Source organism: Salvelinus alpinus, unplaced genomic scaffold, assembly GCF_045679555.1.
Source record: "Salvelinus alpinus unplaced genomic scaffold, SLU_Salpinus.1 scaffold_61, whole genome shotgun sequence".
NCBI lineage: Eukaryota > Metazoa > Chordata > Actinopteri > Salmoniformes > Salmonidae > Salvelinus > Salvelinus alpinus.
The window spans coordinates 113,706-131,774 of NW_027256002.1; the positions used below are offsets into that span (position 1 = coordinate 113,706).

Genomic DNA, 18,069 nt, shown 5'->3' on the forward strand with positions numbered 1-18,069 from the left:
CCTGCCTGCCGTCCTGTACCTGCCTGACTCTGACCTGATTACGAACCTGTCTGTTCTCGACCTGCCCTTCGTTATACAATTATTGAGAACTGTACTATCCGCCTCCTATGTCTGCATCTGGGTCATATCCTGAGTCGTGATACATTGATTGTGTACGCGTGCCATTCAGAGGGTGAATGGGCAAGACAAAATATATAAATGCCTTTGAACGGGGTACAGTAGTATGTGCCAGGCGCACAGGTTTGTGTCAAGTTTCCCGTGTGTTCACCCAAAGGACATCCAGCCATCTTGGCACAACTGTGGGAAGCATTTGAGTCAACATTGGCCAGCTTCGGAGTGGTACGATTTTGACAGTTTGTAGAGTCCATGCCCTGATGAATTAAGGCTGTTCTGAGGGCGAAAGGTGGGGGTGCAACTCAATATTAGGAAGGTGTTCTTAATGATTTGTACACTCACTCAATGTGTATATATATATATATATATATATATATACACATATATACATACAGTATATACAGTATATACAGTAGTAGCAGTCAAAACGTTTGGACACTCATTCCAGGGTTTTTCTTAATTTTTTACATTGTAGAATAATAGTGAAGACATCAAAACTATGAAATAACAAATATGGAATCATTTAGTAACCAAAAAAGTGTTAAACAAATCAAAATATATTTTAGATTCTTCAAAGTAGCCACCCTATGCCTTGATGACAGCTTTGCACTCTCGGCATTCTGTCACTACAATGTAGAAAATAGTAAAAATAAAGAAAAACCATTGAATGAGTAGGTGTGTCCAAACTTTTGACTGGTACTGTACATGCATCTATTTTACCATTTAGAAATGAAAGCATTTCCTGTATCTAGTCCCTCCATTTGAAGAGGTCATATTCACTTATAGTGTATTAAAGGAGTCAAAAGTTTAATATTTGGTCCCATATTCCTAGCACACAATGACTACATCAAGATTGTGAATGTCACGACTTCCGCCGAAGTCGGCTCCTCTCCTTGTTCGGGCGGCGTTCGACGTCACCGGCTTTCTAGCCATCGCCGCTCCATTTTTCATATTTCCAGTTGTTTTGTCTTGTTCCATACACACCTGGTTTTCATTCCCTAATCACACTGCATGTATTTAGTCCTCTGTTCCCCTCCATGTCTTTGTGTGAAATTGTATTTATGATATGTGGGTATTGTTACGCGCCATACTTTTGTCTATTGTTCCGTGTTTGGGCACATTTATGTACTTTTGTGCTTCGTTGGACCGAAATAAAAAGGGCCCCTGTTCTCTACACTCTGCTCTCCTGCACCTGACTCCGCCTCCAGTACACACCCTTAACAGAATTTCACACCACCGTGGAGTCAGCAGGAGCAGAGGAGTTGAGGAGCGCGTCCAGGAACAGTGCAATGTTACATCATCTTGGATTTGAATTATGTTGTACCCAATAAAAATGTATGGTAAATAATGTTTGTGTCATTTTACTCTCTCCCACCTAATGCTGCGTTCGTAACCAAGTGGGAAGTGGGAATTTACCACATGCAACTGGGAAAAATCCACTTGAACGGCCCTCTAACTGGTAATTACTAGTGGGAAACGCGTCTATCAACCCTCAGCTCTGACTTCTCCCACATGCTGGCCTCTGACGTCACCTACTAAGGAAATGACCTTGGCAGTTAAATGTAACAAAACATTATAAAAAGCAATCTATTAATATGATTTTTGAACTCTATAATTTGTTTACAAGCATGATAGCTGTTTGTGGTTGATGTTGCTTGTTGGCCATTAGCCACTTGGCATTTCCCAACCATTTCATAGGGCGTGAATGCATTCAACTGGTATTTACGACATCACAACTTGTAAATTCCCACCTTCCAAATGGTTATGAATGCAGCTGCTTATTTAATATATTGGGTAGAAAACGTAACATTATACTAGATTATCTGGCAGGGTAGCCTAGTGGTCAGAGCATTGGGCTAATAACCGAAAGGTTGGAAGTTCAACTCCCTGAGCTGACAAGGTACAAATCTGTTCTGCCCCTGAACAAGGCAGTTAACACACTGTTCCTAGGCCGTCATTGAAAATAAGAATTTGTTCTTAACTGACTTGCCTAGATAAATAAAGGTAAAACATAAAAATAAAAAAAATTATCCACACATGTACCCTAAAAGGTACCGCTCAGTAACATGTGAGCTCCTATATGTACCTTATGTGTGCCTTTGACCTTTTTGTACACCAGGGAAGGGATATACCATAACCATACTCTTAGTTTTGAGAGTGTGTGGATATACTGTATGTTCTTGGTAACAATTAACCATCTGCTGGTATTGCTGAGATATTAATGCGCTCCAGACCAAAAGGTTGCAAGTTCAAATCCCAAGAGCATTTACGCACTTAGGGCTAGATTCTATCAGATCTGCGCTAGTGTTCAACCACAGTGTGTTGTGGTGGGCGATGACGGAGCTGGAACAGCTGGCAAATCCACAAGCGTCTCCTGGCTTTATACCAGAAGCAGAAATTGCCATTGGCTGCACAGAGCTGCATTAAGAGAAATCCCATGCAGCGTTGTTTACAAGTTGGAACACTGGAATGTGATATAAATATGAATGAAAATATAATGATTTTCTTTAATGATTTTCAATTTTAGTGTCATTGTTTCCATATAGCCTAACTTTCTTATTCTGAACTTCTAACGCAAGTAGGACGGGTGTGGCTTCGTGGCAATGACCACACGAGCAGCTGCTCACCAATTTGACAGCTCTAATGTAGTAACATCTCTGACACTGTCAAAACCCCAGCTATGCAGGTGTCGGCTATCGTTTGCTTATGCTGTTCATGCTTGTAGTGAAGAGGGCACGACAACACCTCTTCCCCCCCCAGGAGGCTGAGGCCCTCAGGTCCTCAAAACATTCTACAGCTGTACCATTCAGAGCATCCTGACTGGCTGCATCACCACTTGGTATGGCAACTGTTTGGCATCTGATCGCAAGGCGCTACAGAGGGTAGTGCGTAAGGCCCAGTACATCACTGGGGCAAAGCTCCCTGCCATCCAGGATCTCTATACCAGGTGGTGTCAGAGGAAGGCCCTAATATTTCAATGACTCCAGCCACCCAACTCATAGACTGCATGGCAAGCAGTATCGAAGCACCAAGTCTAGAACCAACAGGGCCCTGAACAGCTTCTACTCAAAAGCCATAAGACTGCTAAATAGTTAGTTAAATAGTTAACCAAATAGTTACCCGGATTATCTGAATTGACCCTTTTTGCACTAACTTTTTTTTGACTCATCACATACGCTGCTGCTGCTGTTTACTATCTGTCATTTTTATTCCTAGTTGTATGTACATATCAACCTCAATTACTTTGTACCCCTGCACATGGACTCAGTACTGGTACCCCTTGTATATAGTCATCATTACTCATTGTGTATCTATTATTACTTTTATTATTACGTGTTTTCCTTTTCTATTATCTCTCTATTTTCTTTCTCTCTGCATTGTTGGGAAGGGCCCTTAAGTAAGCACTTCACTGCTAGTCCACCCCTGTTGTTTACAAAAAATGTGACAAATACAATTTGATTTTGATTTGATTGAATCTAGGCCTTAATGTCAAGTGTCCCTGAGGACTTTTACTTTTTAGTTGGTGTTGTCAGACAATCGCACAATTATTGACTTGATTCTGGGCAACTTTTAACAAAGGGCAGAAATGTTTTCATATTTTTTTTATTTTTATGTTTAGCTCACATAATATAATTGAAAGTATGCATTAAGGTGTCTGAAATAGAATAAATGTGTCAAAAAGAAATGAAGACATTCTTAAAGGCATTTCTATAGCTTACAAAATATATATATATATATATACAGTGGGGCAAAAAAGTATTTAGTCAGCCACCAATTGTGCAAGTTCTCCCACTTAAAAAGATGAGAGGCCTGTAATTTTCATCATAGGTACACTTCAACTATGACAGACAAAATGAGAAAAAAAATCCAGAAAATCACATTGTAGGATTTTTAATGAATTTATTCGCAAATTATGGTGGAAAATAAGTATTTGGTCACCTACAAACAAGCAAGATTTCTGGCTCTCACAGACCTGTAACTTCTTCTTTAAGAGGCTCCTCTGTCCTCCACTCGTTACCTGTATTAATGGCACCTGTTTGAACTTGTTATCAGTATAAAAGACACCTGTCCACAACCTCAAACAGTCACACTCCAAACTCCACTATGGCCAAGACCAAAGAGCTGTCAAAGGACACCAGAAACAAAATTGTAGACCTGCACCAGGCTGGGAAGACTGAATCTGCAATAGGTAAGCAGCTTGGTTTGAAGAAATCAACTGTGGGAGCAATTATTAGGAAATGGAAGACATACAAGACCACTGATAATCTCCCTCGATCTGGGGCTCCACGCAAGATCTCACCCCGTGGGGTCAAAATGATCACAAGAACAGTGAGCAAAAATCCCAGAACCACACGGGGGGACCTAGTGAATGACCTGCAGAGAGCTGGGACCAAAGTAACAAAGCCTACCATCAGTAACACACTACGCCGCCAGGGACTCAAATCCTGCAGTGCCAGACGTGTCCCCCTGCTTCAGCCAGTACATGTCCAGGCCCGTCTGAAGTTTGCTAGAGAGCATTTGGATGATCCAGAAGAAGATTGGGAGAATGTCATATGGTCAGATGAAACCAAAATATAACTTTTTGGTACAAACGCAACTCGTCGTGTTTGGAGGACAAAGAATGCTGAGTTGCATCCAAAGAACACCATACCTACTGTGAAGCATGGGGGTGGAAACATCATGCTTTGGGGCTGTTTTTCTGCAAAGGGACCAGGACGACTGATCCGTGTAAAGGAAAGAATGAATGGGGCCATGTATCGTGAAATTTTGAGTGAAAACCTCCTTCCATCAGCAAGGGCATTGAAGATGAAACGTGGCTGGGTCTTTCAGCATGACAATGATCCCAAACACACCGCCCGGGCAACGAAGGAGTGGCTTCGTAAGAAGCATTTCAAGGTCCTGGATCTCAACCCCATAGAAAATCTTTGGAGGGAGTTGAAAGTCCGTGTTGCCCAACAACAGCCTCAAAACATCACTGCTCTAGAGGAGATCTGCATGGAGGAATGGGCCAAAATACCAGCAACAGTGTGTGTGAGCCTTGTGAAGACTTACAGAAAACGTTTGACCTCTGTCATTGCCAACAAAGGGTATATAACAAAGTATTGAGAAACTTTTGTTATTGACCAAATACTTATTTTCCACCATATTTTGCAAATAAATTCATAAAAAATCTTACAATGTGATTTTCTGGATTTTTTTTCTCTCATTTTGTCTGTCATAGTTGAAGTGTACCTATGATGAAAATTACAGGCCTCTCTCATCTTTTTAAGTGGGAGAACTTAAACAATTGGTGGCTGACTAAATACTTTTTTGCCCCACTGTATATATTTGTATTTTATTTATTTATTTATTTATTTTTACAATGGAGGAGGAGTACCAAGATGGCTGCGCGGTGGCTTCAATACATCGCTCCCTGTCAGTCATCCAGGATTTATACAGATCATTGGCTGTTCTCCACCAATCTCTATTCACCAGATTGAGACATGAGTTCTAATCAGTGGAGGCTGGTGGGAGGAGCAAGGAGGACAGGCTCATTGTAATGGATGGAATGGAATTAATGGAACGTTATCAAACACATCAAACATTTGGAAACCACATGTTTGACTTCTTTCCATATATTCAATTTCCGCCATTACAATGAACCCGTCCTCCTATAGCTCCTCCCCTCAGCCTCCACTGGTTCTAATTATTGATGCTAGGGGTTCCGTGGCTAAAGCAAATAAATAACTGGGCAGAGGGCATCCCTGTCATGTCCCTCGTGATAACTTAAATGGATCAGAGATTTGTCCATTTGTTCGTATATCTCATATGTGAAAACATGTATTTTTGAAACACTTCACATGTGATCACGGTTTCAAATGAGCTTTTCCATATGTTATCGCTGTTCAGCTAAAATATGACCCCACCTGGGATTTGAAATCACAACCTCTGGATTTGAGGTACGCTGATCTTTCTAGTGTGCCACACATTCATTAACTATAATACATCTCTGCACTTAGCAAAAGAGTGCCATCTGCACTGCTATTTTAGTTATCAGTTATTCAGAATATTCTCTCATCGTTGATTTCATATAATTATTTCAGCAATTTGAGAGTTTTCTGTATAGTTTTTCTAATGTTGTTGGGGCATATTATTCTGTTTTCATGTTACTCCTGAATCACTATGATAAATATAATTGTTTATCTTGAGTGTATTTACTTTAAAGTCCAAAGTGTAGGAATACAGATTCAATCAGTTACTGATACAGATGTGGTGGCGGATGTGAAAGGTTGTGATCACATGGGAAAATCCACATGGGAAAGCTCATGTGGGAAACTTTAATATTTATTCTGCCGATTCTGTTGAAAAGCGTTTCTTAAACCGAAGCAAACGGAATGAAACGGAGATAAACATACCTGCATTTGTCCAATATAAACTCTTGTTTGCAACTGTTGGGACTAATGATTACACCCTAGATCAGCTAGATGCAGGCAGGAGTATGCAAGCCGGTATTGAATGTGTCACTGTCTGTCATTACTCAACTTTTTCTCTCGACCTGTGCACGCACCTCTGTCGTAAACCTTCATTCGTAGGCCAGGTTATAGCAACCTCATGATGGGTATAGAGAAAATGTGAGTATCGTGTAGTAAACTAAACCTATCTGGGTGAATGGAATATGAATAACATATTATAACAGTCATCCAATATGCTGTAATAGAAATAAGGCCATGCTCATAAAAAACTAAATCGTCCTCCCTCATCTTAAACGGCCCCGACCGCCACTGAATTAGGACCACAGTAATACAGTGGTAGCTATTTAAAACGGTGCAACTTTTTGGCCAATTAAGCTAAAAGATCAACTTTAAAACATTCAGGCTATCCTAACTTCCAATTCTTAATAACGTGTATAAATTAAAACGATATACATTTGCATACATTTGCATGAAATAACTCACCAAACCAACTGTATCATGTTCAAGCTATCCTAACTTTAAATTCTTAACTTTGATCAACTATAATTATATAACTTAACAATAATTATATAAATGTGCATACATTTGCATAAAATAACCAACCCATAGTAAGTCCTGAACCATTCAAGATAGAGACACCAAACCATCTTTCACATGTTCAGGCTATCCTGTCTTTAAATTCTTAAACTTTAATCAAATATAACAATATAAATGTACATACATTAGCATAAATAACTCACCAACATTAACTCTTGAACCGTTCAAGCTAGAGACACTAAACCAACTTTTACATGTTCGGCTATCCTAACTTCAAATTCCATAACACATTATAGTGTATTTTGTGTAAGCCAGCGACAAAAAATAATAATAATCTCAATTTAATCAATTTTAAATTCAGGCTGTAACACAACAACATTTGGGAAAAGTCAAGTGGTGTGACTTTCTGAAGGCACTGTAATGTTTATTTATCTGAGAATTTTGAATTGTCAAGAGGTGCAAAACAAGGTTTCCCTCTATCACCGAACGGGTTTCTTAAGGCCATTGAATTGTTAGCAAATAAAAATCAGATCCAATTATAAAATTAAGGGGATAGAAATTAATGGGTTAGATACAAAGGTATCAATGTATGCCGATCATTCAAGTTCAGCCTTCTAGGTTCGGCCTTCTAGGCAGAGTTGCAAAGAAAAAGCCATATCTCAGACTGGCAAATAAAAAGATTAAGATGGGCAAAAGAACACAGACACTGGACAGAGGAACTCTGCCTAGAAGGCCAGCATCCCGGAGTCGCCTCTTCACTGTTGACGTTGAGACTGGTGTTTTGTGGGTACTATTTAATGAAGCTGCCAGTTGCTCAGTTGTGCACCGGGGCCTCCCACTCCTCTGTCTATTCTGGTTAGAGACAGTTTGCGCTGTTCTGTGAAGGGAGTAGCACACAGCGTTGTACGAGATCTTCAGTCTCTTGGCAATTTCTCGCATGGAATAGCTTTCATTTCTCAGAACAAGAATAGACTGCCGAGTTTCAGAAGAAAGTTATTTGTTTCTGGCCATTTTGAGCCTGTAATCCAACCCACAAATGCTGATGCTCCAGACACTCAACTAGTCTAAAGAAGGCCAGTTTTATTGCTTCTTTAATTAGAACAACAGTTTTCAGCTGTGCTAACATAATTGCAAAAGGGTTTTCTAATAATCAATTAGCCTTTAAAATAAAAACTTGGATTAGCTAACACAACGTGCCATTGGAACACAGGAGTGATGGTTGCTGATAATGGGCCTCTGCACGCCTATGTAGATACTCCATTAAAAGTCTGCTGTTTCCAGCTACAATAGTCATTTACAATATTAACAATGTCTACACTGTATTTCTGATCAATTTGATGTTATTTTAATGGACAAAAAATGTGCTTTTCTTTCAAAAACAAGGACATTTCTAAGTGACCCCAAACGTTTGAACGGTAGTGTATATTGATTTGTTTAACACTTATTTGGTTACTACATGATTCCATATGTGTTATTTCATAGTTTTGATGTCTTCACTATTATTGTACAGAAACTATGTAGAAAATAGTAAAAATATAGAAAAACCCTGGAATGAGTAGGTGTGTCCAAACTTTTGACTGGTACTGTATATAGACAATATAGAAAAGGTACCTCAGTGTGTGAGAGCAGTAGGCCAGTGTGTTGGTGGCGGTCATGGAGGAAGGACAGGTAACGGTGTTTGGGGTTCTTCGCGATGTCAGCAGCAGAGGCCTGGCACAGGAACCACCTCGTGAAGGGGTACTTACTGTACAAACACCTAGAATGCTGCCATTGAGAAGCTCAGGTTGAAACACAAGGATAGACATTTGTATAATATCAATTATAAACAAACCCCCTCAATCACACCTACCAGGTTTTCACCTTCTCCTTCATTGGAAATCAAACTGAGTGTGTCATCTAAACAAGAGAGAAAACAGTTTGAAACTGTCTTCCACAACAACAACAAACATGTTATGAATCCGTATTGTTCATTTATTTGAGGTCATGATAAAGCCATACCACTGAAATAGATGCGATCTGTCACACATTGAGAGGAAAACCACAAGGTGGTGGCAGAGTAGTCCATCTATGAAGGAGAAACACAATGACTTGTTAATTGTTTTCTTGGGAGGCACTCTGCCCCTACTATATCTGAGAATAGCTTGAACAACTGACATGTTTACAGACCTGAGCCAGTGCAGGGAGGAACAGCAAGGTGAACTGTAATATTCAGAGAAAAAGATCAGTACCACAACACAAACTGTTCAGAAAAAACTATTTATTGACTAGTAAGGACCATAAAGAATGTTCATGCCAATCAAATGGCTCTGTGCACAAAGTCAGATAAAATGTTATTTGTCACATGCGCCGAATACAACAGAGCCAGTGAAATGCTTACTTACAAGCCCTTAACCAACAATGCAGTTAAGAAAAAAAACTACAAAAATAAGAAATAAAAGTAACAAATAATTAAAGAGCAGCAGTAAAATAATAATAGCGAGGCTATATAGAGGGGGTACCAGTACAGAGTCAATGTGCGGGGGCACCGGTTAGTCGAGGTAATTGAGTTAATATATACATGTGGGTAGAGTTATTAAAGTGACTTATGCATAGATAATAACAGAGAGTAGCAGCAGCGTAAAGGGGGGTGAGCAAGTAGTCTGGGTAGCCTTTTGATTAGATGTTCAGTAGTCTTATGGCTTGGGGGAAGAATCTGTTTAGAAGCCTCTTGAACCTAGACTTGGCGCTCCGGTACCGCTTGCCGTGCAGTAGCAGAGAGAACAGTCTAGGACTAGGGTTGCTGGAGTCTGACAATTTTTAGGGCCTTCCTCTGACACCGCCTGGTATAGAGGTCGTGGATGGAAGGAAGCTTGGCCCCAGTGATGTACTGGGCCGTACGCACTACCCACAAGGCTTAGTGCCTTGTGGTCAGAGGCCGAGCAGTTGTCATACCAGGCAGTGACGCAACCAGTCACGATGCTCTCGATGGTGCTGTAGAAACTTTTGAGGATCTGAGGACCCATGTCTCCTGAGCGTGAATAGGTTTAGTCGTGCCCTCTTCAAGACTGTCTTTGGTGTGCTTGGACCATGTTAGTTTGTTGGTGATGTGGACACCAAGGAACTTGAAGCTCTCAACCTGCGCTACTGCAGCCCCGTCGATGAAAATGGGGGCGTGCTCGGTCCTCCATTTTCCTGTAGTCCACAATCATCTCCTTAGTCTTGATCACGTTGAGGGAGAGGTTGTTGTTCTGGCACCACACGGCCAGGTCTCTGACCTCCTCCCTATATGCTGTCTCGTCATTGTTGGTGATCAGGCCTACCACTGTTGTGTCATCGGCAAACTTAATGGTGTTGGAGTCGTGCCTGGCCGTGCAGTTATGAGTGAACAGGGAGTACAGGAGGGGACTAAGCACGCACCCCTGAGGGGCCCCCGTGTTGACAATCAGCGTGGCGGATGTATTATTACCTACCCTTACCACCTGGGGGCGGCCCGTCAGGAATTCCAGGATCCAGTTGCAGAGGGAGGTATTTAGTCCCAGGGTCCTTAGCTTAGTGATGAGCTTTGAGGGCACTATGGTGTTGAACGCTGAGCTGTAGTCAATGAATAGCATTCCTTTTGTCCAGGTGTGAATGGGCAGTGTGAAGTGCAATAGAGATTGCATCATCTGTTCATCTGTAGGGGCGGTATGCAAATTGGAGTGGGTCTCGGGTTTCTGGGATAATGGTGTTGATGTGAGCCATGACCAGCCTTTCAAAGCACTTCATGGCTACAGACGCGAGTGCTACGTGGCGGTAGTCATTTTGGCAGGTTACCTAAGTGTGCTTGGGCACAGGGACTATGTTGACCTGCTTGAAACATGTTGGTATTACAGACTCAGACAGGGAGAGGTTGAAAATGTCAGTGAAGACACTTGCCAGTTGGTCAGCGCATGCTCGGAGTACACGTCCTGGTAATCTGTCTGGCCCTGCGGCATTGTGAATGTTGACCTGTTTAAAGTTCTTACTCACATCGGCTGCGGAGAGCGTGATCTCACAGTCGTCCGGAATAGCTGATATTCTCATGCATGTTTCAGTGTTACATGCCTTGAAGCGAGCATAGAAGCAATTTAGCTCGTCTGGTAGGCTTGTGTCACTGGGCAGCTCTCAGCTGTGCTTCCCTTTGTAGCCTGTAATAGTTTGTAAGCCCTGCCACATCCAATGAGCGTCGGAGCCGGTGTAGTACGATTCGATCTTAGTCCTGTATTGACGCTTTGACTGTTTGATTGTTCGTCGGGGGTATAGCGGGATTTCTTATAGGCTTCCGGGTTAGAGTCACGCAGTTGAGAACGGCAGCTCTACCCTTTAGCTCTGTGCGGATATTGCCTGTAATCCATGGTTTCTGGTTGGGGTATGTACGTACAGTCACTGTGGGGACGACATCACCAATGCACTCATTGATGAAGCCAGTGACTGATGTGATATACTCCTCAATACCATCGGAAGAATCCCGGAACATATTCCAATCTGTGCTAGCAAAACAGTCCTGTAGCTTAGCATCTGCTTCATCTGACCACTTTTTTATTGACCGAGTCACTGGTGGTTCCTGCTTTAATTTTTGCTTGTAAGCAGGAATCAGGAGGATAGAATTATGGTCAGATTTGCCAAATGGAGGGCGAGCTTTGTACGCGTCTCTGTGTGTGGAGTAAAGGTGGTCTAAAGTTTTTTCCCCCTCTGGTTGAACATTTAACATGCTGGTAGAAATTAGGTAAAACTGATTTAAGTTTCCCTGCATTAAAGTCCCCGGTCACTAGGAGCGCCGCCTCTGGATGAGCATTTTCCTGTTTGCTTATAGCGGTATACAGCTCATTGAGTGCGGTCTTAGTGCCAGCATCGGTCTGTGGTGGTATGTAAACAGCTACGAAAAATACAGATGAAAACTCTCTGGGTAGATAGTGTGGTCTACAGCTTATCATGAGATACTCTACATCAGGAGAGCAAAATCTCAAGACTTCCTTAGATATCGAGCACCAGCTGTTGTTTACAAATATACATTGACCGCCACCCCTTGTCTTACCAGAGACTGCTGTTCTATCCTGCCGATACAGCGTATAACCCACCAGCTGTATGTTATTCATGTTGTCTTTCAGCCACGACTCGGTGAAACATAAGATATTACAGTTTTTAAATGTCCCTTTGGTAGGATATAGTTCGTCCAATTTATTATCCAACGATTGTACGTTGGCCAATAGTACAAATGGCAAAGGCAGATTAGCCACTCGTCGGCGGATCCTCACAAGGCACCACGATCTCTTTCCGGGATGCCTCTTCCATTTTTTTCTCCTGCGAATGACGGGGATGAGGGCCTGTTCGGGTGTCTGGAGTAAATCCCTCTTGTCCGGCTCATTAAAGAGAAATTCTTCGTCCAGTTCAAGGTGAGTAATCGCTGTTCTGATTTCCAGAAGCTCTTTTTGGTCCTAAGAGACGGTAGCAGCAACATTATGTACAAAATATGTTCCAAAAAATGCTAAAAAGCGAACAAAATAGCACGGTTGGTTAAGAGCCCATAAAACAGCAGCCACCCCCCCTGGTGCCATCTTTAATGGTGTAAATGAGTGTGTGTGTCTAGTACATTGAGAGTGCCTGTGACAGGGGAAAGGAGATCCTGGCTGATGAAGAGCCCCCGGTTGGTCAGCAGGAACAGGTGACAGTTGGTCAGCTTCAGGTCCACGATGGAGATCCCCGCACAGCCAGACACACACACTGTGGAGATAGCAGGTCAGTTACACACACACACACACACACACACACACACACACACACACACACACACACACACACACACACACACACACACACACACACACACACACACACACACACACACACACACACACACACACACACTGTAGAGGATCAGTAAGTCAGAAAAAATTAGATCCCTGCACAGCCAGACACACACACTTTGGAACATTAAGAGACTGGTCAGCAGCCAGACACACACACTGTAGAGGACAATGAGAACAGCCATTAAGGCCCTTTTCACGCGATCTCTCAGCTCGGCTCACCTCGGGTGTGTGAAAATGGTATTAGAGTCATTAATAACCAAATAATACAGGACCGGCTAAAGACAATGCACTGAAAACTACTGTACAACACACTCACTCACTGTATCGTTGCGTATCAAACAGCAGAATAAGGGATGTTGAAATACAATTCTAAGTAATATAGTATGTATCAAAGCTGCAACGTGATAGATAAGATGCTCTACCTTCATTGATCAAGCTACATAGTGATCTCGTGGCATTGAACCATCGTGCCTGAGCGGTGAAGGCAGATCTGGTGACACTGAGAATCACCCCTACAGTTACAATGGGAGGGGACAGAAGGCCTCAGTAATGATCACTGACAAAGTCCTATGAATGAGTACAAGCAGGGGTAGAATTGAATTGGAATGCTTGAGAACTGAGTTCCCAATGTGAAACTAATTTAACAAGCGTAATTTGCTTTTAAGCTAAATTACCTGTGATGTTACAGTGATTTTTCTTCTAATTCCACCCCTGCACACAAGCATGCAGACATACACTTACAGGACAGTTTATTAGGTTCCCAAAAATGGACCAGTGGCCAGGCAGACAGGCATCGAGGCATTCAGTTACTGTTCGATTGAATGTTACAATGGGCAAAACGAGTGACCGAAGTGACTTTGAGCATGGTGTGATCGTCAGTGCCAGGCCAGCCGGGTCCAGTATCTCAGAAACGGCCACCCTCCTGGGCTTTTCACGCACGACAGTGTCTAGGCTTTACCAAGAATTGGTAAACATCAAGTCAGCGGCAGTACTGTGGGCGAAAACAGCTTGTTGATGAGAGAGGTCGAACGAGAATGGCAAGAATTGTGCAAGCTAACAGGCAGGCCACAAACAGATCAATAACGGCTCTGTACAACAGTGGTGTGCAGAACGGCATCTCGGAACGCACAACTCGTCAATCGTTGTCATGGATGGGCTATTGCAGCAGACAACCACACTGTGTTCCACTCTTGTCAGCTGAAAACAAGAAGAAGCGGCTCCAGTGGGCACGTGATCACCAACACTGGACAATTGAGGAGTGGAAAAACATTGCCTGGAACATGACAGCGAGTTCAGTTTACTTGAGTGGCCTGGTCAGTCCCCAGACCTCAACTGAATAGAGCATCTTTGGGATGAGATGGAACAGGCTGTTCGCAGCATGAATGTACCGCCGTCCAATCTGCAGCAACTGTGTGATGCCATCGCGTCAGCATGGACCAACATCCCTGTAGAATATTTCTGACACCTTGTAGAATGCCTGAAGAATTCAGGCTGTTCTGAAGGCAAAGGTGGATCCGAACTGGTACTAGGGTGTACCTAATAAACTGTCTGGTGAGTGTATACACAGGGCACATCAATGGCCTGTTTGTCTGCAGTTAGTTACCCATAGTTAAAGTATGTTCTGTTTGTCATAACATGTTTGTGTGTGTGTGTATACAGTATGTCTTCCTCACCTGTGTGTCCTCCTGGAGCGAAGACAGGTGCCAGCACGGCCACATCCCCGGCACAGGGACTCTGGCTGACTTGTAGTTTCAGGACCCGGTGGAGATGTGGTTCAATGATACGAGACGACAACTCCTCCCCTATCGTCCACTGCAGGATGGGCTCTAAGGGAGAGATGCCACGGCCAATGCAATTCTGACAAACTTATTGAAATTCACACTCATACTGCTAAGATACAACCTTAAAAGGGCAATCATTAGTTGAAACAATAACAATGTGAACACCCCGCATCTGTTTTGTTAAAAAGCTGAGGGATGGGCCTGGAGAAATGTAACCACTGTCAAATTCATAGAGAGCTATGTATACAAGGACTGCCCATCAAAGATATGAACATTGTAGTTTTAAGCATGTTTTAAGGCTATACAGTGTTTTTATTTTTTACAATGTTTACACATTTGAGTAAAACAAGCTTATAATTTGGGTTCTGATGGACAAACCACACTTCTTCTTGACAAACTTCTCGCTTTACCCGGAAGCTAGCCACACCAATGTGTTGGAGGAAACACCGTCAAGGTGGCGACCGCGGTCAGCTTGCAGGCACCGGGCTCGCCACAAGGAGTCGCTTTAGAATTCAGGCTGTTCTGAAGGCAAGGACAAATAGGACAAGGAAATCCCAGCTGGCCAAACCCTCCCCTAACCCGCACAACGCTGGGCCAATTGTGTGCCGCCTCATATGCGTCTCCCGGTCATGGCCAGCTGTGAGACAGCCTGGGTTCAAACCTGGGTCTGTAGTGATGCCTCATGCACTGCCATGCAGTGTCTTAGACTGCTGCGCCACTCGGGAGGCCACAGAATGCCCCTTTAATGTAAGTCTAACTGACTTACTAACTGTAAGTCGCTCTGGATAAAAGCGTCTGCTGAATGACTGTAACATAATGTAAAATGTTAATAGGGGATAGATAATATAGGAAATACTATCAACGCCTTTAACCATATTATCATTGTGGAAAACCCCATCTCCTCTCAGCTATCTGGCGTTATGATCATAAAGAAAAGATTGCCACCTAGAGGTAAACAGGCACTGCAATTAATCAGAGTACACTATTTTCTTTAGTCATTGGCAAAAATATCCAAATTCAAAACACCCAGGGCTTTGTCATAAATTCACAATAGGCCCTTAGGTCCCCTAGTCCAACCTCTGGCCACATCCAGTAGTGTTCCCTTCAGTGTGTCCAGGATGGATCCCTTGCTGCTGAACATAGAGAAGCCATGGAACATACTGAACTCCACATACCACTCATCCACAGGTGCTGCCACTAGGGGAATGGGGGGGGAAGAGAGAGAGAGGAGAGACAGAGAAAGAGGGCAGAGAGGGAGAGGACAGAGGTTTAAATAGGCCAATCAAGCCTGTGAAGGGCTGCTGCAAGTAGATATTGTAGTAGTACTTCAATATTTCAAGTAGCCTTGGTCTTCAAGTAAAAGCTGGGTAGCCTGGGTACCAGTCTTTCTAGCTAATATTCCACTCCTTGCCACTCCTGTCATTTGCCAAAGAGACTTTTCATATTTGAAGAAAGGCCATTCTATCATTAATGAGCTTGAGATCACCTATCAGAATCCAAGATGGCGTAGCAGTCGGACGTGTGTTTGTCTTGTCCCGCGTAAATAGTCCTCGTATTTTTCGTATACATTTCGTATATATTTTAATTTCACTTTCCATCTAGGAACTGAATATACATTCCTGCAACCCGCCTCACCCAATGTGGTACGGACCTGCTATTTTTTATACTTTAGAACCGTAACCCCAATCAGAAGCTAGCCAGATAACTAGCTACTAGCTAGTAGTCAGTTAGCCACTGCTGCGGTCTTCACCCTTAACTCGGACACCAGCCAGCTTCAGCTCGGGCCAATACCTGCCAGTCTGCAAGCGCGATATCAACCCAGAGCATATAGGACTGCTTTTTCTCTACCACATCACCGGATTCCTGACGCAAGCTCTGGACAATTACACCGGATCATCGCAGCTAGCTAGCTGCAACCGAGTGGCTACTATTGGCTAACACCTCTGTCCCGAAGCAAGCACCAGTTAGCCTTGAGCTAGCCTCGAGCTAGGCCCATCTGCCGGCTAGCCGAAGAGGTCTACCAGTGAATTCTTGGGCTACAATACCTCTTTTGCCAATTGGACTGGACCCTTTATTGCCGACACGGAGCCCCGCCGATCCATCACGACTGGTCTGCTGATGTATTTGTCCGAGGTGGTTTCAACAGGCTTTTCCGTTGCGATGTTTCCGAAGACCCATCTGCTAGCCCTGGCCCGCTAGCTTTCTGAATCGCCGTGTCTCCAGCTCGCCTAGCGTAGTAGCGACTACAGAACGGCTCCAACTCACCTATTGCTGCTCATTGGACCCTATGATCACTCGGCTACATATGCCTCTCCCTAATGTCAATATGCCTTGTCTACTGCTGTTTCGGTTAGTTATTGTTGTTTTATTTCACTGCCCCCAGCCCCGCCCTACATGCCTTAGATAGCTCTTTTGTCCCACCCCCACACACGCGGACACCTCACCTGGCTTAACTGGTGCCTCCAGAAACACAACCTCTCTCATCGTCACTCAATGCCTAGGTTTACTAGGTTTACCTCCACTGTACTCACATCCTACCATACCCTTGTCTGTACATTATGCCTTGAATCTATTCTACCACGCCCAGAAATCTGCAGGCTATCTCTGCAGTAGATTGCAACTCCACCCCCTTTGGCAGTTCTATCTTGTCGTAAAATGTTGTAGTTGGGGATGGACATGTCTCTTCTGAAATGTCCATCCCCAACTACAACATTTTACGACAAGATAGAACTGCCAAAGGGGGTGGAGTTGCAATCTACTGCAGAGATGGCCTGCAGAGTTCTGTCATACTATCCAGGTCTGTGCCCAAAGAATTCAAGCTTCTACTTTTAAAAATCCACCTTTCCAGAAATAAGTCTCTCACTATTGCCGCTTGTTATAGACCACCTTCAGCCCCCAGCTGTGCCCTGGACACCATATGTGAATTGATTGCCCCCCATCTATCTTCTGAGTTCTTACTGTTAGGTACGAACTCTGGGACATGGGATACGCTTAACACTCTGGCCGTCCTACAATCTAAGCTAGATGCCCTCAATCTCACACAAATTATCAAGGACTTTACCAGGTACAACCCTAAATCTGTAACCACATAGATATCATAGATATCATCCTGACCAATTTAACCTCTAAATACACCTCTGCTGTCTTCAACCAGGATCTCTGCGTTCACTGCCTCATTGCCTGCGTCCGTAATGGGTCCACGGTCAAACAATCACCCCTCATCACTGTCAAACGCAACTTTTCAGGGAAGTCAGGAACCAATATACACAACTAATATAAGGCTAGCTTTTTCAAACATACATTTTCATCCAGTAGCACTAATTCCCAAAAGTTTTGGGAGACTGTAAAGTCCATGGAGAATAACAGCATCTCTTCCCAGCT

General features: G+C 43.2%; 1 protein-coding gene across 13 annotated transcripts in view; it reads right to left on the reverse strand.

Moving 5' to 3' along the window:
• The window catches only part of LOC139567167 (cation channel sperm-associated auxiliary subunit beta-like), a 55,222-nt gene that overhangs the window by 16,422 nt on the left and 20,731 nt on the right, over positions 1-18,069 (reverse strand). For 12 of the 13 annotated variants that reach the window (XR_011673239.1, XR_011673240.1, XM_071388660.1 and 9 more), the window contains 8 exons: positions 15,766-15,885; positions 14,581-14,733; positions 13,330-13,419; positions 12,691-12,821; positions 9,270-9,302; positions 9,102-9,168; positions 8,953-8,999; positions 8,715-8,867 (listed from right to left, as the gene is read on the reverse strand). Coding sequence is in view for 11 of the 13 variants with exons in the window: in XM_071388660.1 (XP_071244761.1) it covers positions 8,715-8,867; positions 8,953-8,999; positions 9,102-9,168; positions 9,270-9,302; positions 12,691-12,821; positions 13,330-13,419; positions 14,581-14,733; positions 15,766-15,885 (794 nt within the window). In the remaining 2 variants the exon portion in view is untranslated. The remainder of the gene's footprint in view (positions 1-8,714; positions 8,868-8,952; positions 9,000-9,101; positions 9,169-9,269; positions 9,303-12,690; positions 12,822-13,329; positions 13,420-14,580; positions 14,734-15,765; positions 15,886-18,069) is intronic. The other variant, XM_071388655.1, reaches the window with a different exon arrangement.